This window comes from Salvelinus namaycush, chromosome 7, assembly GCF_016432855.1.
Source record: "Salvelinus namaycush isolate Seneca chromosome 7, SaNama_1.0, whole genome shotgun sequence".
Classification (NCBI taxonomy): Eukaryota; Metazoa; Chordata; class Actinopteri; order Salmoniformes; family Salmonidae; genus Salvelinus; species Salvelinus namaycush.
This window is the reverse complement of record NC_052313.1, coordinates 42,442,187-42,465,939: the sequence shown is the minus strand read 5'-3', so window position 1 is coordinate 42,465,939 and position 23,753 is coordinate 42,442,187. Positions and strand designations below refer to the sequence as shown.

The following is a 23,753-nucleotide window of genomic DNA, read 5'->3' as shown; positions in this document are numbered from 1 at the left end:
TTAAAAATCGAAATTAAAATTATTAAAATCGAAAAGTTAAAACTCAGCGACAGAGCGCCCTTAGATCGTGGGAAAAGGCCGCTCTTGGCGGTTGCACTTGAATCATTTCCACGGTGAATGGCTAAGCCGCTACGCTATGAAACCACACACTATTGCAGAGACTGATATTACCGGCCGTAATTGATATGGGGAAAACAATGTGTGGGGAGACAGAGGCACAGAAACTCACATCAATACCTTTGTCAGATAACACTGTGAAACTAAGAATTAATGCTATACCTAGCAATCAAGAGGAAACCGACTGAACGACTCAAAAACACCCCACCTTATGCTCTCCAAATAGATGTTAGCTGTGCGGGCCGAGATGCCCATGCATTGACTTTGGTTCGCTGCCGGGGGGATGCTATTCATGAGGACATATTGTTGTCTCATGATTCCCAAGCATGATATGGCACAGGGGACGTTCAATGTGCTGAAAAACAGATTCCATGGGATCGAATGGTGGGCTTTTGCACAGATGGGGCTCCATCTATCATACGGGACGGTGGGCAGGCCTCTGCACTTTAGTTATGAATGTGTCTTCCTCTGCCAAATGGACGCATTGTATGATACACCTATCAGGAATCAAGGTAAGACCCAGATGCAGACTGTCGAAGTAACAATGTTTAATTTTCCAACAGAGGCAAGCAGAAGACAGGTCAAGGCAGGCAGAGGTCAGGTAATCCAGAGGGAGGCAGAGGTACAGGTCGGCGGGCAGGCTCAGGGTCGGGGGCAGGCAGAGTGGTCAGGCAGGCAGGCTCAGAGACAGGACAGGCAAGGGTCAAGACCGGGAGGAATAGCAAAAGAGAATAGAAGCAGGAGTACGGGAAAACACGCTGGTTGACTTGAAAAACATACAAGATGAGCTGGCCCAGAGAGACAGGAAACACAGGGATATATACACCAGGGATAATAAGCAACACCTGGAGGGGATGGAGACAATCACAAGACAGGTGAAACAGATCAGGGCGTGACAGTACCCCCCCCCTCTAGGGACGCCACCTGGCGTTCCACCTGGGCGGATACCTGGTTGACTGGGGTGCCGGCGGCGAAAGTCGGCGATGAGGGCCGGGTCCAAGATGTCTTTAGCGGGAACCCAGCACCTCTCCTCCGGGCCATAACCCTCTCAATCAACCAGGTACTGGAAACCCCTGCCCTGTGGTTGAACCCTCAGGAGGCGTCTCACCGTGTACGCTGGCTGGCCATCGATGACACAGGGGGGAGGGATGGGCCTAGAAACAGAAGACAAGGGGCAGTCAGACATGGTTTTGACTCTAGACACAGAAAAGGTAGGAAAAATACTGAGGGTACAGGGCAACAGAGGACGTACAGCAGAGGGGCTAATGATCTTGGAGCGGGGGGGGGGGGGGGACAGGTCTCGGCTTCCGAGGGTGTAGCAGCGGCCCTATAGCGACGTGCCAGTGCCCCAGACTTGACCTTCTTGGATGCAGGTCGGTGCTGCAGAAGCGAAGTGGCCCGGGCCTTACTGAACCCTTCCCGGAGGTCCTGGTACTCTGCGGAGCTGGCGGAGAGGTCTGGGGCAATTTCCAAGCCCCCGGGAAGACGTTCCGGGGCAGGCAGACTTGACTTTAGGCAATGAGTGTGGCAGTACAGGCTCCAGCCCACGATGGCACCAGTAGCCCAGTCAATGGAGGGATTGTGTCACTGGAGCCAAGATAATCCCAATACCATGGGAACCTGCGGAGACTCAACCAGCAGGAATAGGATCGTCTCGCTGTGGTTCCCCAACAGTCGTAGGTTGACGGGGGTGGTCTGGTGGGTGACCCGGCCTATAGAGCACCCGTCCAGACCTCTAACACCCATGCGAATGGAGAGGGGTTTACATCAGTCCCCGAGTCGATGAGTACCTGGAGAGAGTTGGACTGGTCGCCCCATAGCAGGGTGGCATGGAGAGGGGGGCGAGTAAGGGGAGAAGAACAATTATCTTTAAGACCCACCAGAGTACTCACTCCAACGTATGAGCTGGGTCTCTTGAAGGGACAGGTAGACACATAATGACCGACAGTATCGCAACACAGACAACTCTGGGTGTTAAATCTGTGTGCGCGTTCGGCTGAAGGCAGCCTAGTCCTGCCGAGCTGCATCGGCTCGGGAAGAGGTGAAATGGCAGTCTCCTGAGGCCCTTGAAGGGACTCGGGTAAGCTCGGATCCTCTCGGGGACGTAGAAGCCAGGGACTTACGGAGTTTATCAGCTGCAAGGTGGGATCCCCGAGTGAGCGATTGGGACCGCAATCGAACCTCTTCTCCCTTCTACGTTCCCGTAGTCGACCATCGATCCGGATGGTTAACCTCTTGACGCTAGGGGTCAGATTTTTTATTTATTTTTTAAATAACGTTCCCAAGGTAAACAGACTATTTCTCAGGTCCAGATCGTAGAATATGCATATAATTTACAGATTAGGATAGAAAACACTCCAAAGTTTCCAAAACTGTCAAAATATTGTCTGTGAGTATAACAAAACTGATTCTGCAGGCGAAAACCTGAGAAAATCTAACCCGGAAGTGATTTTTTATATTTTTTTATCTGTGTTTCCTGGCCTGTCTTTCATCCATTTAAAGGGGTATCAACCAGATTCCTTTCCCAATGGCTTCCTCAGGCTGTGACCAGGCTTTATACATAGTTTCAGGCTTTTATTTTGAAAAATGAGCGAGATTTTTCAAAACTAGTCAGGTGTCCTCTGATTAGTTCCTGCGCGCGAGAGGGTAGCTCTCCATTTTCTTTTTCCCTCTTATTGAATAGGTTACGGTCGAAATATTATAGATTATGTTTGTTAAAAACAACCTGAGGATTGATTATAAAAAACATTTGACATGTTTCTACGACCATTACGGATACTTTTTGGAATTTTCGTCGAACGGAACGAGGCTTTGGTTTTCTGAACATAACGCGCAACCCAAATGGCGTTTTTTTGTTATAAAAGTAATATTTATCGAACAAAAAGAACATTTGTTGTGTAACTGGGAGTCTCATGAGTGCAAACATCCGAAGATTATCAAAGGTAAGCGATTCATTTTATTGCTTTTCTAACTTTCGTGACCATGCTAATTTGGGGCTAGCTGTTCTAGCATTGATTGATACACTCACAAAAGCTTAGATTGCTTTCGCTGGCAAAGCATATTTTCAAAATCTGACACGATAGGTGGATTAACAACAAGCTAAACTGTGTTTTGGTAAATTTCACTTGTGATTGCATGATTATAAATATTTTTAGTAATATTTTGCGCCCTGCAATTCAGCGGTTGTTTAGGAAAATGATCCCGTAAAAGGGATCCGTAGCGCAGAGAAGTTAAAGCGATGAGTGAGTCGAGATCCGTCGGTAGTTCTCAGGCTTCCAGCTCATCCTTTACCTCTTCCGATAATCCATGCAGGAACGTGTCGAACAGTGCTTCTGGGTTCCAGCTACCCTCCACTGCTAGCGTGTGGAACTCCGCCGCATAGTCTGCCACACTGAGGGTGTCCTGCCGAAGCTGGAGTAACTTCCGGAAAGCCTCTCTCCCGGACACGGAACCTCGAACACCTTTCTCACCTCCGCCATGAATACCTCCAGACTGAGGCAGACGGCGGATTGTTGCTCCCACACCGCCGTGGCCCAGGCGAGTGCCCTCTCGGACATCAGCGTAATAATGTACGCTATCTTCGAGCGGTCCGAGGGGAAAGAAGAAGGCTGCAGCTCGAAAACGAGGGAGCACTGGGAGAGAAAGGCCCGGCAGGTTCTGGAATCTCCATCATAGCGCTCCGGGGGAGGTAAGCGGGGTTCTCGGGGAGCCGGGGTAGGCTGTACAAACTCACCACTAATAGGGAAAAAGTTACTGGGTGGTTGGGGGTTCTCAGAGGTGGCAGGCTGCCTATGAGCTAACTCCCTGATTTGCTCCATAGTAGCCTTAAACCCCTGGTCCGTGGTGTTCCGTCAGGGAACGAAGCCCTTCCAAAAGGTCTTGTAGTAGCTCCTCATGCCTCCCAATGGTGGCTCCCTGCAGGGAGACAGCGTGGCGGAGCTGGTCCAAGTCTGCTGGGTCTGTCATGGCCAGTTCGTACTATCAGGAATCAAGGTAAGACCCAGATGCAGACTGTCGATGTAACAATGTTTAATGTTCCAACAGAGGCGAGCAGAAGACAGGTCAAGGCAGGCAGAGGTCGGTAATCCTGAGGGAGGCAGAGGTACAGGTCGGCGGGCAGGCTCAGGGGCAGGCAGAGTGGCCAGGCAGGCGGGCTCAGAGACAGGACAGGCAAGGGTCAAGACCGGGAGGAATAGCAAAAGAATAGAAGCAGGAGTACGGGAAAACACGCTGGTTGACTTGAAAAACATACAAGACGAGCTGGCCCAGAGAGACAGGAAACACAGGGATATATACATCAGGGATAATAAGCGACACCTGGAGGGGGTGGAGACAATCACAAGACCAGGGCGTGACAACACCCACTGAGCTATATTGGATACACCGAGAGCAACTGGCGGCAAAAGAGCTGAGCGTAGAACATTGTAAACTACATTGTGCGCACCTGTTCACAAAACTATTTGGGGATATGGGATCAGAGCATGACAATGTTCTATTTCACACCGAAGCTTGGTGGTTATTGAGGGGGAGTGTTGGAAAGATTTTTTCGAATTGAGAGAGGAACTGTTGTCATTCGCAATGGATTTAAATGACAAACTTTGCTGACTTTCTGTGTAATGAAAAGAAAACGTGTCTCCTTGCCTATGTAACAGACATATTTGGGGAACGGAACGAATTGAACACAAGCATGCAGGGGTAATACAAACAAATAACACGGATAAGTGAACGAATCAGCGAAATCTGTGTGATCCTGGGTCAGTTGACATGCCAGGAAGTGAAATTGAACGGCTGAACGAGCTGCCATGTGACCGAATGCTGCAGACAATGCGTTCACCGGTCACTATGGAGACGTTTTGGTTCTTGACTCAAAGGGAATACAATGCAGTCTCCCTCAGAGCATTACAACTCATGGTACGCTGATTCAGTGCTCTCATCTGCATTAAAACCAAATATCGATCCAGGTTGGATGTGACAGGAGTGATGCGGTATTGCACTGTTGACCACGCCCCCTGACATTGAGATGCTCCGACATGGATCAAGAACACCCATCTCATTAGTGGTGGTGAGATAAGATAAATTATTTAAATGATTGACTGTCAAAGCCCCACATTAAAAAAGTGAATATTTCCTGTGAATTACATTTTTTTTCTCATATAGTTGGGGTCGCGAGAATTTTATTAACGTGATGAAATCCAATCTACTGTCCTCCCTCTTACTCACTGGGAACAAGAGCAGGATGAGACATAGCTTACTAGAACACTAGGGACTACTATGTACAACTATATGGACAAAAGTCCCCAACACTATGGACTAAAGAGCTCTGACTGTTTAGGATTACATATTACATTCACCTCATTGAAATCATTCATACAAACAGACACAGCAAAATCTCCAGTGCTAAATCAACTCTGGTGTTACATTTAACACTCAGAAAAGTGTTTAGGGTTAAAAATGTATTCAAAACATCATTGGGTTATGGAGGGGGGGAGAAGTTAAAGCTGCACTTACACCAGGGGCCTCTGGGTGGCGATAATGTAGTCAGGCTTGCCGTTCTTGTAGACCAGTCTGGCGTTGGCTTGGACCCACCTCCAGCGGTTATCCTTAGTGAGCAGTCTGAACACCGTCAGCCCGCTCTCTCCTGTCTTGATCACTGGAATCACATAAGACACTGAGTCAGGGGGATGTATCAGAACCAATGATTGCATGGTTATAACTGAACATAGGCTATTATGCACATAGGCAACGCAGTGTATATGTGCACCCATGCATGGAACCAACCCCTACACACTCATGACGCTTACAAAAGCAAGTCTGCCGAAATATGCTGTTTGCATGCACCTATGCATGCAGGCACAATCACACCTCTAAATGTACACACACACACAGACAGACACACACACTCCTTGATCCTTCACCCAATTGGCCTATTGTTGGCTTTGCAAGGCGTGTTGTTGAGCACGTCTCAACTGTGCAGCCTTCCGGAGTAGGTTCATCGTGGTGAATGGACACAGGTGTGAGGCACTGTAGACCCATTGTTCTAAAGAGAGGCGTGCAGTAAAGAGATTTGCAGACACTGCAGATGTACACCCAATGTGTTCCCCTGCAGTGCTACTGAAACTCTTGTGTCACTTTGTGGACACTGGTGGACTTTGGATCTTTATTTCATTCCTGAGATGGATATGTGGTCCCAGTTCACCACTCTGCTCTGTTCACCGGTACTCTGCTCTACTCTGGGCTTTGCACAATCTCCTCCAAAATCTGGATTATGTGTAAACATATTCTCCACTCTAACAAAAACGTTGAGTGCGCAACTATGGGGCAAAACAGACGGGGGTCGGCTTAAATTGCTGACAACATGTAAACTATATTTTGTTTCCAAATGTTAATTGAAAACATTAATTAATTTGCACAATGAGCACCTGTCTCTCAAATACATCATTAAGAGTTGCTGGTTAACTAGCTAGTGAATTTTTGCCATATTAGAATTGACTGAAAATCTGTCAAAACACCTCATAACAAGACACGGTATCAACAAGATAAAATAGCTGAAACAAGCATCCTACGGTTCCCCACAAGGTAGCTTTTAGCCATTGTTGCTAGTTATCTGACCGCTCATAATCATAAAAACACACTGCTTCAGGCCACATCGATGCGCGCGCATCATTCTTGTGACGTTTGTCAGCCAACGCCGTCTATATGGTTTGTCCCAATAATCCCTCCTCCCTCCTGAAGTGTGCACTGGTTCATTACTTTCAACAAATGTAAACGCATTGGATTGGTGTAGGCATGGGCTAGAGGGAGTTTAATATACCAGTCATTTCCTTTCAAATCCATGAAGGGAAGTGAACAAGTGTACACTTTGGGAGAAAGGAGAGACTATTAGGATGCAACCAGACACTTCCACTAACTCTCTGACAGTTTGCCAATCAAAGTTCTGCCTACATGTCTTTTAGACACACCGACCTACTACCCTGGACTACTTTCTAAAAGCAATGAAAGGTTGTGAGTCAAAAGTTTGAAAAGGCAGCATATACTGTACTGAAATAACTATCTGTCCAACAATGAATACTGGATTTTTTGTTGTTGATATTAATAACATCATGCTTGTCTTTGCACTCACTAGATTAATTTTAACACTTTCATTAGGCAAATTGTTCCCTCGGGCGTTTAAACTCAAGAGTCAGAAAGTTGGGGGAGTGATATTGACCAATAACAATAATATGAATAACATCATGCTTGTCTTTGAGCTCACTAGCATATTTTAACACTTTCATTAGGCAAATTGTCCCCTCCAGTATTTAAACTCAGAGTCAGAGAGCTCGATTTGTTTTGTACTATAAAAACTCAAGAGAGATGGAAGGGGAAGTGATATTGTAAACTTCGAGAGATGGGGGGAGTTATATTTGCCATCAACCACTGAGCTGTAGAGAGCAGTATGGAGTGTGTGAAGAGCAGTGATGCTGATGCTTAATGTTCCATGGTTAGAACAGGGTCATTGTGTTTACATGCTACTGTAAGTAGGACACTGTTACTGCTGAACGATTGTTCTCTCTCTCTCTGTCAGGAGTGGGTGGTGTCAGTCTGCCTCTGAGGTAATATTTCTAACCCACATGTAGTTAACATCCTGCACATAAATATAATTAGTAGTATGTAGTACTAATATATATATATTTTAAATCTTTATTTAACTAGGCAAGTCAGTTAAGAACAAATTCTTATTTTCAATGACAGCCTAGGAACAGTGGGTTAACTGCCTTGTTCAGGGGCAGAACAACAGATTTTTTATTACATTTACATTTTAGTCATTTAGCAGACGCTCTTATCCAGAGCGACTTACAGTAGAGTGAATACATTTTATTACATTTACATACTGAGACAAGGATATCCCTACCGGCCAAACCCTCCCTAACCCGGACGACGCTATGCCAATTGTGCGTCGCCCCACGGACCTCCCGGTTGCGGCCAGCTGCGACAGAGCCTGGGCGTGAACCCAGAGACTCTGGTGGCGCAGCTAGCACTGCGATGCAGTGCCCTAGACCACTGCGCCACCCGGGAGACCACCATCTTTTATCTTGTCAGCTCGGGGATGCGATCTGCAACCTTTCGGTTCCAAGTCCAACTAACCACTAGGCTACCTGCCACCCCACAAGTATACACTACATAAGTATGTGGACACCCAATCAAATGAGTGGATTTGGCTATTTCAGCCACACCCGTTGCTGAGAGGTGTATAAAACCGAACACATAGTCATGCAATCTCCATAGACAAACATTGGCAGTAGAATGCTCCGTACTGAAAAGCTCAGTGACTTTCAACGTGGCACCGTCATAGGATGCCACCTTTCCAAGTCAGTTCGTCAAATTTCTGCCCTGCTTGAGCTGCCCCGGTCAACTGTAAGTGCTGCTATTGTGAAGTGGAAAGGTCTAGGGACAACAACGGCTCAGTCGCAAAGTGGTAGGCCACACAAGCTCACAGATGGGACTGACGTGAAAAATCATCTGTCCTCGGTTGCAACACTCACTACCGAGTTCCAAACGGCCTCTGGAAGCAACGTCAGCACAAGAACTGTTCGTCAGGAGCTTCATAAAATGGGTTTCCATGGCCTAGCAGCCACACACAAGCCTAATATCACCATGCGCAATGCCAAGCGTCGGCTGGAGTGTTGTAAAGCTCACTGCCATTGGACACCGGAGCGACAAAATCTGGACCCCTACAAATCAGCCGGGCTAGACAATCTGGACCTTCTCTTTATAAAATTATCTGCCGAAATTGTTGCAGCCCCTATTACTAGCTTGTTCAACATCTCTTTCGTATCGTCTGAGATCCCCAAAGATTGGAAAGCTGCCGCGGTCATCCCCCTCTTCAAAGGGGGAGACACTCTAGACCCAAACTGCTACAGACCTATATCTATCCTACCCTGCCTTTCTAAGGTCTTCGAAAGCCAAGTTAACAAACAGATCACCGACCATTTCGAATCCCACCGTACCTTCTCCGCTATGCAATCTGGCTTCCGAGCTGGTCATGGGTGCACCTCAGCCATGGTCAAGGTCCTAAACGATATCATAACTGCCATCGATAAGAGACAATACTGTGCAGCCGTATTCATCGACCTGGCCAAGGCTTTCGACTCTGTCAATCACCACATTCTTATCGGCAGACTCGACAGCCTTGGTTTCTCAAATGACTCCCTCGCCTGGTTCACCAACTACTTCTCTGATAGAGTTCAGTGTGTCAAATCGGAGGGCCTGTTGTCTGGACCTCTGGCAGTCTCTATGGGGTGCCACAGGGTTCAATTCTCGGGCCGACTCTCTTCTCTGTATACATCAATGAAGTCGCTCTTGCTGCTGGTGATTCTCTGATCCACCTCTACACAGACGACACCATTCTGTATACTTCTGGTCCTTCTTTGGACACTAACCTCCAGACGAGCTTCAATGCCATACTACTCTCCTTCCGTGGCCTCCAACTGCTCTTAAATGCAAGTAAAACTAAATGCATGCTCTTCAACCGATCGCTGCCCGCACCTGCCCGACTGCCCAGCATCACTACTCTGGACGATTCTGACTTAGAATATGTGGACAACTACAAATACCTAGGTGTCTGGTTAGATTGTAAACTCGCCTTCTAGACCCACATTAAGCATCTCCAATCCAAAATTAAATCTAGAATCGGCTTCCTATTTCGCAACAAAGCATCCTTCACTCATGCTGCCAAACATACCCTCGTAAAAAACTGACTATCCTACCGATCCTCGACTTCGGCGATGTCATTTGCAAAATAGCCTCCAACACTCTACTCAACAAATTGGATGCAGTCTATCACAGTGTCATCTGTTTTTTCACCAAAGCCCCATATACTACCCACCACTGCGACCTGTATGCTCTGGTTGGCTGGCCCTCGCTTCATACTCGTCGCCAAACCCACTGGCTCCAGGTCATCTACAAGTCGTTGCTAGGTAAGGCCCCGCCTTATCTCAGTTCACTGGTCACCATAGCAGCACCCACCCATAGCACGCGCTCCAGCAGGTATATTTCACTGGTCACCCCCAAAGCCAATTCCTCCTTTGGCCGCCTTTCCTTCCAGTTCTCTGCTGCCAATGACTGGAACGAACTGCAAAACTCGCTGAAGCTGGAGACTCTTAACTTCAAGCACCAGCTGTCAGAGCAGCTCCCAGATCATTGCACCTGTACATAGCCCATCGGTAAATAGCCCATCCAACTACCTCATCCCCATACTGTATTTATCTTGCTCCTTTGCACCCCAGTATCTCTACTTGCACATTCATCTTCTGCACATCTATCACTCCAGTGTTTAATTGCTATATCGTAATTACCTCGCCACTATAGCCTATTTTATTGCCTTACCTCCCTTATCTTACCTCATTTGCACACACTGTATATATACACTTTTTATTATTATTTCTACTGTATTATTGACTGTATGTTTGTATATTCCATGTGTAACTCTGTGTTGTTGTATGTGTCGAACTGCTTTGCTTTATCTTGGCCAGGTCGCAGTTGTAAATGAGAACTTGTTCTCAACTAGCCTACCTGGTTAAATAAAGGTGAAATAAAAATAAAAGTGGAAACACGTTCTCTGGAGTGTTGAATCACGCTTCACCATCTGGCAGTCCGACGGACGAATCTGTGTTTGGCGGATGCCAGGAGAACGTATCTTAACGCTACATCCATACAATGAGATTCTAGACGAGTCTGTGCTTTCAACGTTTGGGGAAGGCCCTTTCCATGTTTTTTAAATTTTTTATAAAACATATTTTTGGGGGTAGATCTGCTGTAATATTGCAGATAGATTGTAGATTCCATCAATTTAATTGTCTGCATGATTTTCATTCCCAAATATAGATTTTAAAATAGATTTTTATTTTCCCCTAACCCTACTACCCCTCTCATAATTGAAGTAAACTAGTGGACAACAACACCTAGGCTTCTACTTCCAGCTTATTCATACTATATACAGTACCAGTAAATAGTTTGGACACACCTACTCATTCGAGGGGTTTTCTATATTTTTACAAATTTCTACATTGTAGTATAATAGTGAAGAAATCAAAACTATGAAATAACACATATGGAATCATGTAGCAACAAAAAAAAGTGTTAAACAAATCTAAATATATTTTATATTTGAGATTCTTCAAAGTAGCCACCCTTTGCCTTGATGACAGCTTTGCACACTCTTGGCATTCTCTCAACCAGCTTCATGAGGTAGTCACCTTGAATGCATTTCAGTTAACAGGTGTGCCTTGTTAAAAGTTCATTTGTGGAATTTCTTTCCTTCTTAATGCGTTTGCGCAAATCAGTTGTGTTGTGACAAGGTAGGTGTGGTTTACAGAAGATAGCCCTATTTGGCAAAAGACCAAGTCCATGTTATGGCAAGAACAGCTAAAATAAGCAAAGAGAAACGACAGTCCATCATTACTTTGAAGGTCAGTCAATCTGGAAAATGTCAAGAACTTTGAATGTTTCTTCAAGTGCAGTCACAAAAAGTATCAAGCGCTATGATGAAACTGCCTCTCATGAGGACCGCCACAGGAAAGGAAGACCCAGAGTTACCTCTGCTGCAGAGGACAAGTTCATTAGAGGTACCAGCCTCAGAAATTGCAGACCAAATAAATGCTACACAGAGTTCAAGTAACAGACACATATCAACTGTTCAGAGGAGACTGTGTGAATCAGGCCTTCATGGTCTAATTGCTGCCAAGAAACCACTACTTAAGGACACTAATAAGAAGAGGCTTGCTTGGGTCAAGAAACACAAGCAATGGACATTAGACCAAATTTGAGATTTTTGGTTCCAACCGCCATGTCTTTGTGAGACGCAGAATAGGTGAACAGATGATTTCCGCATGTGTGGTTCCCACCGTGAAACATGGAGGAGGTGGTGTGATGGTGTGGGCAGTGCTATGTTGGTGACACTGTCAATCATTTATTTAGAATTCAAGGCACACAACCAGCATGGCTACCACAGCATTCTGCAGTGATACGCCATCCCATCTGGTTTGCGCTTAGTGGGACTATCATTTGTTTTTCAACAGGACAATGACCCAACACACCTCCAGGCTGTGTAAGGGCTATTTAACCAAGATGGAGAGTGATGGAGTACTGCATCAGATCACAATCACCCGACCTCAAGCCAATTGAGATGGTTTGGGATAAGTTGGACCGCAGAGTGAAGGAAAAGCAGCCAACAAGTGCTCAGCAAATGTGGGAACTCCTTTAAGACTGTTGGAAAAGCATTCCAGGTGAAGTTGGTTGAGAGAATGCCAAGAGTGTGCAAAGCTGTCATCAAGGCAAGGGGTTGCTACTGTTAGCAATTTATGTAATTCTTCAATAACACAAGTTCCAAAGCAAATCAGGGGGAGAAAAATTGGTTTATTTGAGAAGGACATACCATAGACGTTATGCTAAGAGGTAGATGTTCAGTCTCCCCTGTCCTCAGCTTTTCTCCACAGAACAAAGGACAGGATGCCATTTATAACCCCCCACCCTAGCCTGGGGTTGACCAATCAGAAGTCCTTGCAGTACATCTGGGCCAGATACCATTAGTACTCTAGTTTTTAGTCCTCTCATCCTCTGCGTTGTGTATTTATCTTCAAAATATTCTTATTCACCTTTGAAGAATCTCAAATATAAAATATATTTTGATTTGTTTAACACTTATGGTTACTACATGATTCCATATGTGTTATTTCATAGTGTTGATGTCTTCACTATTTTTCTACAATGTAGAAAATACTAAAAATTAAGAAAATCCCTTGAATGAGTAGGTGTGTCCAAACTTTGGACTGGTACTGTACATTTTACAGACACAATGTATTTTACAATAGTTATTTTTTGTTGGTTTTCAATCCCATCCTTCAGCTACCATCAACCCCTCCCATCTATCGCTGAAGCTCATCCAGTTTGATTTCTATTTTGCTATATAACTGTGCTGTTTCACAAAAGCTCTGAACCTATACACATTTTACAGACACAGTATATTTGACATGAGTTATCTTGTTATTAATCCCACCCTTCAGCTCCACTCATACCCTCCCATCTGTCTCTTAACACCATCCATTTTTGATTTCCATATATTTTTCAACTGTGCTGTGATGTTTCACAAAAGTTTCCTGTTTCAGCATGACAATGCCCCCGTACACAAAGAGAGGTCCATACAGAAATGGTTTGTTGAGATCGGTGTGGAAGAACTTGACTGGCCTGCACATAGCTCTGAACTCAAATCCATCTTTGGGATGAATTGGAACGCCGACTGATCAGTGCCAACCTCACTAATGCTCTTGTGGCTGAATGGAAGCAAGTCCCTGCAGCAATGTTCCAACATCTAGTGGAAAGCCTTCCCAGAACAGTGGTGGCTGTTATAGTAGCAAAGGAGGGACCAAGTCCATATTAATGCCCATGATATTGGAATGAGATGTTCGACAAGCATACTTTTGGCCATGTAGTGTACATCAAGTTAAATTGTCAAGTTACTGTTCTAAACCAATGTTATTTGGAATATTCCATTATTATTATTAAAGGTAGAGACGTCATAGTAAAAGCCTTACTGCGGACGTGGTTCTCAGCACAGTAGAGCATATCAGCTGCATGGATAAACTGGTATCCAGAGCCTCGAACCCGGAGCTCAGCCTCAGTGTAGCCCAGCACGATCTTCCCCCTGCAATGAAATAAGATACACAAAAACACCATTATTATAGACGAGACAATAATCGTCTATTGTAGGCATTGGTTGAAGCTCAGTGTTAAATATATGTAAGCCAATATGACACCAATCTCAATGAAAATTCAAAATCAACTTGTAGGTACACAACACACTCATCCGCCTCTCGTCATGAGCCTTTCATCCGTTACCGAGAAGCACATGTCAGATTTTTTAACTGCAGATTTTTTTATAAAGCAGTTAGCAATTGATTTTTAAAAGTATTTATTGCGCCTACCTAGCTCAAATTCTAGACGCTGGATTAAAACAAGACTAAAGAGTCCATAAAGTGACTATTGGGCTTAAAAAGCGCCGGCTTGACTAAGTTTGCAGGTGCAGCAGTTTTTATTAAATGTATAATTTATCGCTCTCACGTGTACATTTACGTCTGTTAAGAAATAACGATCATCTACCTTTTTGTAGCTGACAATGCTAACATATTCTTTAGCCGAAACTCATAGTTCTAACACTGGGTTGGTTGCCTGGCAACAGCAGAGCTGCTTGCACCATGCTGCCAGTCATATGAAGTGTATATGACAAAACCTAGTCTAATGTATATCGCTAGCTATATCGTGGTATTCAAGCTAAGGTTAATCAATGAATGCAAACGGATATTTTGATTAGCTAGGTAGCTAACGTTACTTGTACAAAGTCCAGCTGCTAGCTTCTTTAGTTAACTAACACCAGTCCGCTGAAAGCTAACTAGCTAACCCTTTAACCTCACTCCTAACCTTAACCCTAACCCATAGCCTAGCAAACGTTAGGCACCTAGCTAACATTAGTGTTAGCCACCTAGCTAACATTAGCCATAACAAATTGGAATTTGTAGTGCTAGGGCAAAAACCAAAACTTGCATCCAGGGTGCCAAGTTTGGGAAACCCTGCCCTACGGTAATGCCCAAGGACATAGTGATTTATGGCAAAGTGGCCAATTGTGTGCATGCGCCTGTCACGGAGAAATGCAAACACCAGCTGGTTGACAGAGTGCCGGGCCATCTCTATGCGCTTGTTGATGTCCTCCTCCCACTGAAACATCCAACTCCTCTACTGTGTGATGACAGAGTAGACCACCGATGTCCTGGGAACATTCGGATGACTACCTCCTAATCAGCTGGTGTCTCATGCACCAGGGCTGTCCCCTTTATGTGTCCCAAGACGTTTCCACCGAGGTGGATAACTATGATATATTCACAATCACTCCTCGCCTTTGCAAGAAATAATTTTTCAGAACCCTTCCATTGAAAACAGCTCATCCATATTTTGCACTTCTCTAGTCATCTAGCCAGCTACATTGTGTAATCGCATAGTAAATATTTGCTTCAGTCTTTGTTTCCTTGCTCTTGCCAATTTGCTTTGAGCAATGATCAGTAGGAGTATAAGCTGGGATCTTATCAATAAATCGATTGATAAAACACATGACATTGTGAGGGTTCACAAGGAGAGTATGTTTTATGCTGTATTATAAACTGGGTGGTTTGAGCCCTGAATGCTCAGCTGAATGCTGTGGTATATCAGACCGCATTGTGTCGTGGTAAAGAACAGCCCTTAATCGTGGTATATTGGCTATATACCTCACCCCCTCTGGTCTTATTGCTTAATTATAATGTTGTATAATAATGTTGCATAATCACCTTCCAGTGTAAAAAACACGGAAATAAAATATATGTATTTTTAAGTGAGAATAGGCATTGGTCTGAAGCCGAAAAAAGAAAAGAAAATCACGAGCGCCCATGCTCTACCAAGGTTTTCCAGCACATAGCTTTCACCTACTATCTATGTTGATATTGTACTTCAAACTATGTATCATTTGGCTGTATGTATTTTTAGACCTAGGCCTATTGTAAATTTGTATTATTGTTGCTTCACCATCTTTACTGCAAAAAGAAATACAAGTACAAACATAACTTGTTTGAAACACAATTGGTTCTGAGCTTATGTCAATATTACACAGGTTAGCTAACGGTTACAGAAATCAGGCATGCAGACAGGCTCTATCTATCTGAGCTACTATGTCCAACACACCACCTGTTGATATGTTGGGCACCTACTGACCAAAAAAGGATGTTATTATGGTATATTTTTTTCAATTACATGTTTTGCTAAAATAAAGGTTTTAGGAAATACAGGCATGCACCATATACTACAAGACAAAACAGCTCAATAAAGCCTGAAGGTCTTGTAAGTATTTATAGCAAAGCTTGCTTTCATTTAATAAAAAATGCATGAAAAGGTAGTGTAATGAGAACGTTCTCACTGTGGAGTGTGAAGAATCAAATACTTTACCTTGCATGTGGTACAAATCACATTATCGTGGAAGCACCTCCTGTAAGAGTATGAATTAGACTGTTTGAGAAGGTTTGAATCCTATTTATCCTGCCTACACATAGTTTGAAGTACAATACCAACATAGTTATTGTAGTAGGTCAAAGCTGTGTGCCTGAAAACCTTAGTAGAGCATGGGCGGAATAGGTATTGTGGTGCTCGTGAATTTCCTTTCTCTTTCGGCTTCAGATTATTCTCACTTAAAACACTTATTTGTATTTTTATTAGAGACAGAATATAGACTGAATAATCATTGTAAGACCATAATCCAATAGGACATCAATGGCAGTGAAAATATGTTTGAAATACCACTACTTCAAACATATTATAGCCATATGACAAGAAATTGCTCTTCACAGTAACAAACACCCTAGCAACACCCCAGCAGGCAAAACTGGTTGAAATGACATCATTAAAACCAGATTACAACGAGTTCCATTTTTAAAAGGGGTTCTAATGAGGTTAATTCAACCAGCTATAACCGGTGGAACTTTAACAACATTCCATCATAATGTGAAGTAAGACTAAATAGTGTGGCATACTTGGCGTCGCAGGCCATGGGGGTGAAGTCCAGCTTGTGTTTGGTCCTGAAGATCATGTTCTTGGTCCTGATCTCCAGGATGGATGGAGGCTGGAGGGGGGTAGCGATGGCAAACAGGGCTAGTTGGGGGGGCACGTTGCAGCCGTCATCCAGGTGGCAGTTCTGGCCATGCAGGAACTTCAGACGGCCCTGGAGGGTCAGGGCCTGGGGAGAAAAAAAAATGTAGCTGGTTGGTCCAGGCTTCCTCATACAGTATTCGTTTGGAAACCAATAGCCGAGTAATGAGCGAGACTTGGAAGGATAGCAACGTGAGACAACAGTAGTACTAATAGTAAATACTATTAGATAATACTATTAGTAAATACTGAAAGTATACTATTGTATTACTAGTATAAAAAAATAAAATAGTAGTATGTAAATAATACCAGTGTTTGTGCACTTGACTGAGCTTGTCTGGTACCAATGGAATAGTTTCAAAAGTGCAAAGTGTAAACCCTGCCCATCTGACACCACAGACAGAGGAAATCGAAAAGATTAAAGTATTTGAAAGAAAATGGATACTAATTGATCCCGGGTCTGGTGTAGAGCGGTGCAGCTACTGTAAGACATGGATGTACTGCGCAGTATTTAGGCCTGTCGTCCCATTGATGGCCTTTAAGATGTGCCGAGGTTTGTTGCATCCTGGAGGGAGACACACTGATGGATGAAAACACAGTGTGTGCTTTGAAGAACAGTGTTTTGGCAACTTTCCATCCCTTAAGTCACTCCCTCTTCCACTCTTCCACTCTCCCACTCTTCCACTCTCCCTCTCCCCCAGTTTGTCCCTCAGATCGTGGAGCTGTGCTGTAAGCTGGTGGAGAACATGGGTATGGAGTACACAAGTGTCTACATGGTGCCAAGCAACAACACCATCATATCCATTAGACCAAGAGGAAACTCCCTTTAGGGCCATGGGCCGACAATGATTTTTAAAGTCGCAGGCATGGCTTCCCCATCACGAGACCATGATCAACCATGAGCACGACTCATGTCAGCTACACACAAACACACACATAAAAAAAAAAAAGGAAAACAAAGGAAACTCATATTCACATTTCTCCAGACCTAAAATGACCCTTGTTTCTTTCAAGGTCTAGCTTATTTTATGACATTAATTGTTTTTGTCCATATGCAGCCGTTTTCATCTCAATATTAAATCATTTCTGCGTAACAATTAAGTGCCTTACTGTAATAGTTTTCCAATAAAATAGTCAAAAATAATCCAAAATAGCTTTTTAGCAAAACAACACATTTTTTAGGACTGTCTGGGAGTGGTCTGAGTGAGGGACCTAATTGGAGGGGCTTAGTGGGAGTGATATGTAACCTGAAAACTAGCTAGGTTTGGAACTCTCTTTGTTATTGGTATATTAACTTATGCTGCCTGGTGATGTCACTAGGCAGGCTATAACTCCACCCATGCAAAACATGCTGATTACAAGGTCCTGTGTAGATTGTATTTTCAACCAGCAACTATTAGGATATAACACTGATAAATATGTTTCATACTTTTACAGTCTTAGTTTCATTAGCTGTTATATGACACAAAACACAGGAAACATAATTTTGACTGCACTGGGCCTTTACTGTAAAATATAATTTTGTTAAAATGTTTCTTTCTTCTTCTGTGAAAGAAGTTTGAAGGACCCTGTTCCTCTCTTGGCTTCAAGCTCCAGTGTTTGGGACAGATTTCTGTCCGGCTTTAGCTTGGTGAGGCTCCTGGACTGCCGTGGGGAGCAGAGGATTATTGCGTACGCCATCGCCAGCTGCGAATGTTGAATTCCTGAAAGGGAGAAGATATGAGAAATGATTCACGAGCACAACAAAGCTTGCTTCAGTCACGTTTGTTCATGAATGAGAAGCTGGCGGTATGTTCCACATATAGGAATTCCTAAACATCAACAATCAAACTGCTTAGACATCAATACAGCTCACACTATGAATGATGAGCATATTGATTGCTGGTACACTTTATGGTACTGTACTTATGTATTTATTTAAGGCACATTTAATTGTATCACATATACTTGTACTGAGGCTTGATCATGGCAGTGGCTGCATCTGCACTGGCAGGATGATGTGGGCGCTGGCCCAAGGCCTGAGTTGCTATCCGCTGAACGGGCATCATGCCAGGGCTGGAACTCAGCTGAGCCAGTTGGTTGCTGAAGTAGTAGGCAGCTGCATGGGACTGGGCCTGTGGAATGTACACATTGAAGTAAAAGGCTATGGAATTCGAAGTTAGCATTTCTCAATAAAATGTTCATTACTCATGTCCAAGTTGGATATATGATTTTCTGCATGGACTCTTGTTTGGATTTACCTGTGGGATAGGAGGCTGGTAGGAGTTGATGATGGGGTTAGGCACTGCCATGACACTGACCATCCTCTGCTTGTACCTCTCTGCCAGGTATTGTCGGCGCTGTTCCTTGCTCTGAGCCAGGGCCACGTAAAGTGGCTTGGTTCCCACAATACGGCCATTCATCTCCGTCACAGCCTTGGTGGCCTCCTCGGGGGATGAGAGGGAAACAAAGCCAAAGCCTTTGCTGCGGCCGCTCTCCGTCATCACCTTGGCGCTGATGATTGTTCCGAATGCAGAAAACGCCTTCCTTAAACGGTGATCATCAAAGGCATCATCCAGGTTCTTTACAAAGAGATTTATACCTCTGTATTTGGCCTTGGGCTCAGGCTTCTTCTGCCCAAACTTGAGTTTCAGCAACGCCTGGCGCTCTGCTTTCTTCTGGGCGCGGCCTACATATATCAGTCTCCCGTTTAGCTCCTTCCTGTTCATCTCGTTCACGGCTCTCTGTGCATCCTCATGCCTCTCGAAGCAAACAAAACCGAACCCACTCGACTTCCCGTTATCGTCTTTCATAACCTTGACACTAACGGTTGGTCCATATTTTCCAAAAAGCTCAATCAGTTTCTCATCGTTCGTGTCTCTGCCAAGGTTCTTGACAAACACGTTGTTGAACTCTCTGGCCTTGGCTCCAAGCACCTCCTCTCGCTCTTTGCGTGACTTAAAGCGCTCGATAAACACTTTTTCGTTATCCATTAACATGCCATTTAATTTCTCGATGGCTCTATCAGCAGCCTCCTGGGTCTTGTATTGAATATAACCATAACCCTTGGAATGGCCATTCTCGTCACAAACTACCTTGCTAGAGTAGATGTCTCCAAATGCTGAGAAGGTCTCGTACAGGTTTTTGTTTGTTATAGACTTCTTGTTCAGGTTCTTGATGAAGATGTTTCCCACCCCACTCTTCCTCAGGGTACAGTCAGGATCAGACCTCATGATGCGTGGATATCTTCCTTCGAGCATATCATTGCTGAACATGAGCAGGGCACGCTCAGCATCGTCTTGCTGATAAAAGTTAACGTAGGCGTACCCGAGGGAACGATGTGTATGCCGATCCCTACATACACGGACAGAAAAGATTGGTCCAGCCTCACTAAACATCTCGTTTAGGTCTGCCTCGGTGACATTTTGGTGGAGGTCACCAACATACAAAGAATTCATTTTGGAGATTTTGGACCTAATTCACACGTATTGAAGCTAGCTCAATAACACAGAATGACAGGTGAATGAACAGCTGTCATGTACTTAAATTCCCGGAACTAACTCATTTGTGATGTCATAAGTGATGTAGCGTGAAATGCAATTCTGATGTTCCATCTTTTCTTTATTGCATCATAGTCATGTAGTTAACAGGATTTAGATAGCAAACAGAAATATTTACAATTTGAACACATAAATAAATGTACCCCAATCGTTATTTTTTAACAGTTTGGGAAGTCAAAGAGAGAGATAGATATAGTTGAAATCGGAAGTTAACATACACTTAGGTTGGAGTCATTAAAACTCGTTTTTCAACCACTCCACACATTTCTTGTTAACAAACTATAGTTTTGGCAAGTCGGTTAGGACATCTACTTTATGCATGACACAAGTAATTTTTCTAACAATTGTTTACAGACAGATTATTTCATTATCACAATTCCAGTGGGTCAGAAGATTACATACACTAAGTTGACTGTGCCTTTAAACAGCTTGGAAAATCCAGAAAATGATGTCATGACTTTAAAAGCTTCTGATAGGCTAATTGACATAATTTTAGTCAATTGGTGGTGTACCTGTGGATGTATTTCAAGGCCTACCTTCAAACGCAGTGCCTCTTTGCTTGACATCATGGGAAAATCAAAAGAAATCAGCTAAGACCTCTGTATCATATATCCAACTTGGACATGAGTAACATTTTATTGTAGACCTCCACAAGTCTGATTCATCCTTCGGAGCAATTTCCAAACGCCTGAAGGTACCACGTTCATCTGTACAAACAATAGTACGCAAGTATAAACACCATGGGACCACGCAGCCTCATACCGCTCAGGAAGGAGACGGGTTCTGTCTCCTAGAAATAAACGTACTTTGGTGCGAAAAGTGCAAATCAATCCCAAAACAACAGCAAAGGACCTTGTGAAGATGCTGGATGAAACAGGTAAAAAGTATATATATTTACAGTAAAACAAGTCCTATATCGACATAACCTGAAAGGCTGCTCAGCAAGGAAGAAGCCACTGCTCCAAAACCGCCATAAAAAAGCCAGACAACGGTTTGCAACTGCACATGGGGACAAAGATTGTACTTCTTGAAGAAATGTCCTCTGGTCTGATGAAACAAAAATATAACTGTTTGGCCATAATGCCCATCGTTATGTTTGGTGGAAAAAGGGGGAGACTTGCAAGCCGAAGAACACCATCCCAACCGTGAAGCACGGGGGTGGCAGCATAATGTTGTAGGGGTGCTTTGCTGCAGGACTGGTGCACTTCACAAAATAGATGGCATCATGAGGCAGGACAATTATGTGGATATATTGAAGCAACATCTCAAGACATCAGTCAGGAAGTTAAAGCTTGGTCGCAAATGGGTCTTCCAAATGGACAATGACCCCAAGGATACTTCCAAAGTTGTGGCAAAATGGCTCAAGGACAAAAAAGTCAACGTATTGAAGTGGCCATCACAAAGCCCTGACCTCAATCTTATAGAAAATGTATGGGCAGAACTGAAAAAGCATATGCGAGCAAGGATGCCTACAAACCTGACTCAGTTATACCAGCTTTGTCAGGAGGAATGGGCCAAAATTCACCCAACTTATTGTGGAAAGCTTGTGGAAGGCTACCCGAAACGTTTGACCCAAGTTAAACAATTTAAAGGCAATGCTACCAAATACTAATTGAGTGTATGTAAACCTCTGACCCACTGGGAATGTGATGAAAGAAATACAAGCTGAAATAAATAATTCTCTCTACTATTACTCTGACATTTCACATTCTTAAAATTATGTGGTGATCCTAACTGACCTAAGAGAGGGAATTTGTACTAGGATTAAATGTCAGGAATTGTGAAAAACTGAGTTTAAATGTCTTTGGCTAAGGTGTATGTAAACTTCCGACTTCAACTGTAGATATAAATGACGATTATAACTCCAACACAGGATACACATGGCCAACACTAAGCATGTTCTCTTTATCGATGGATAAAACACAAATAATAAAATAGAAAATAGTAGGTTGGAATGATTTCTATACTCAAATCGGACAGAGAGAGGAACCACGCACTCAGGTTAGAGGAATAGCGGTTGGTTCACAGTCGTTGCGCCTTCAGTGAGAGGTTGAATGAACAATACCCCTGTAAAACTGAACCGTTTGCTATATATCTGGTTGTATACTACAGTGGGGGTGTTATTCATTTGTATGAGAGCCGAGGAGTGACAGGAGAGAGTAAATGTTTCAAACAATCTCCCTTAGCCAACCACAGCAGTCTAGACTAGAGAGAGACTAGGACTCTCCCTTCGCTCTCCCATTCAACTGCATGACACATTCCCCTGCTGCCTCTGTGACAATGAAAATGATATATCACACGTGCTCTCTTCTCCCTACTCCACTCAGAGTGCCTGTTTCGTTTTCTCCCTGTCGCACGCAATCAAGCGTTATTTACAACAGTCACCTCTGGAAAGAAGAAAGAGAGCGACAAAGACAAAGAGACAGAGAGAGCGCGCAAGAGAGAGACAGGATAAGAAAGAGCGAGAGGAAGATGGAGAGAGAGAGACCAGTCTTAACGGCTGAGCCTGTCTTTGAGCCTGTCTCTCTGTCCCTCGCTAGGCTGGCTGGAGGCCTGGGGGCCCTTCGATCACACTGTAAACATCCAAGATTCCCCGTCATCCCCAGTGATAACCTAGCAGGCCATAACGTTGCTCGTCAAATTGCTAATTAGAAAAGTCAGGGAAGCCTTTGCATGTGGCTTTTGGGCTGATAAAACTTTCAGACTCTCCTCCTCCCCTGCCTGCCAGAGCCCCAGAGGGACATTGTAGAAGTACATTACATTGCACTACATTAAACACACACGCACATACACAAACTACACTACAGTAGAACCATCCATCTATCTCCATCACGTGGATGCGTGGTACACCTTGATGAGAAACAACACAGAACAGCAGAGCACGCAGGTCGCACGGTTCGCTGGAGGGGCAGGAATACTTATTTACATTCACAGTAAGTAACCGACATGTGACGTGCACGACATGTCAGTGTCAGGCTCGCTCTGAGCTCTTTGTGTGACATGACAGGACAGGACAGGACGGATCGGAGAAGATACTTCGAGAGCCATGTTATGTTCTGTTCCTTCGCCGTGGTGCGATTCCACGGCAACACATCAGTCCCTCTCCTGACAGTGATGGAGTGCCATGGAGCTAATGAAAGGGAACTTCTTCTTCTGTCCCTGTTAAAACATCAAGACTTAGAGCTAATTGGCTTTGGGTAAATACTAGGAGTTGAGGTGCACTGGGACGGTATTTTTGAGTTCACGCCTGTCCTGTGGATTTCTGCTTAAGCTGCAGGTTAGGAACATACTGGACCTTCAGGTTAGGAACATACTGGACCTTCAGGTTAGGAACATACTGGACCTTCAGGTTAGGAACATACTGGACCTTCAGGTCAGGAACATACTGGACCTTCAGGT

The 23,753-nt window shown here is 44.2% G+C and overlaps 2 protein-coding genes across 2 annotated transcripts in view; both read right to left on the bottom strand.

The window, feature by feature from the left end:
• ahr1b (aryl hydrocarbon receptor 1b) overlaps positions 1–23,753 on the bottom strand; it is a 70,875-nt gene that overhangs the window by 6,196 nt on the left and 40,926 nt on the right. The window contains exons 8-10 of the mRNA XM_038997047.1: positions 16,701–16,903; positions 13,686–13,795; positions 5,626–5,767 (exon numbers count right to left, since the gene is read on the bottom strand). Of these exons, the coding sequence (XP_038852975.1) occupies positions 5,626–5,767; positions 13,686–13,795; positions 16,701–16,903 (455 nt within the window). The remainder of the gene's footprint in view (positions 1–5,625; positions 5,768–13,685; positions 13,796–16,700; positions 16,904–23,753) is intronic.
• On the bottom strand, positions 18,401–20,273 carry LOC120050263 (polyadenylate-binding protein 4-like). The gene is made up of 3 exons (XM_038996841.1): positions 19,040–20,273; positions 18,763–18,958; positions 18,401–18,518 (listed from the first exon to the last, which is right to left on the bottom strand). Exons 1-3 carry the CDS (start codon positions 20,250–20,252, stop codon positions 18,401–18,403), a joined length of 1,527 nt encoding a protein of 508 aa, XP_038852769.1. The 5' UTR covers positions 20,253–20,273.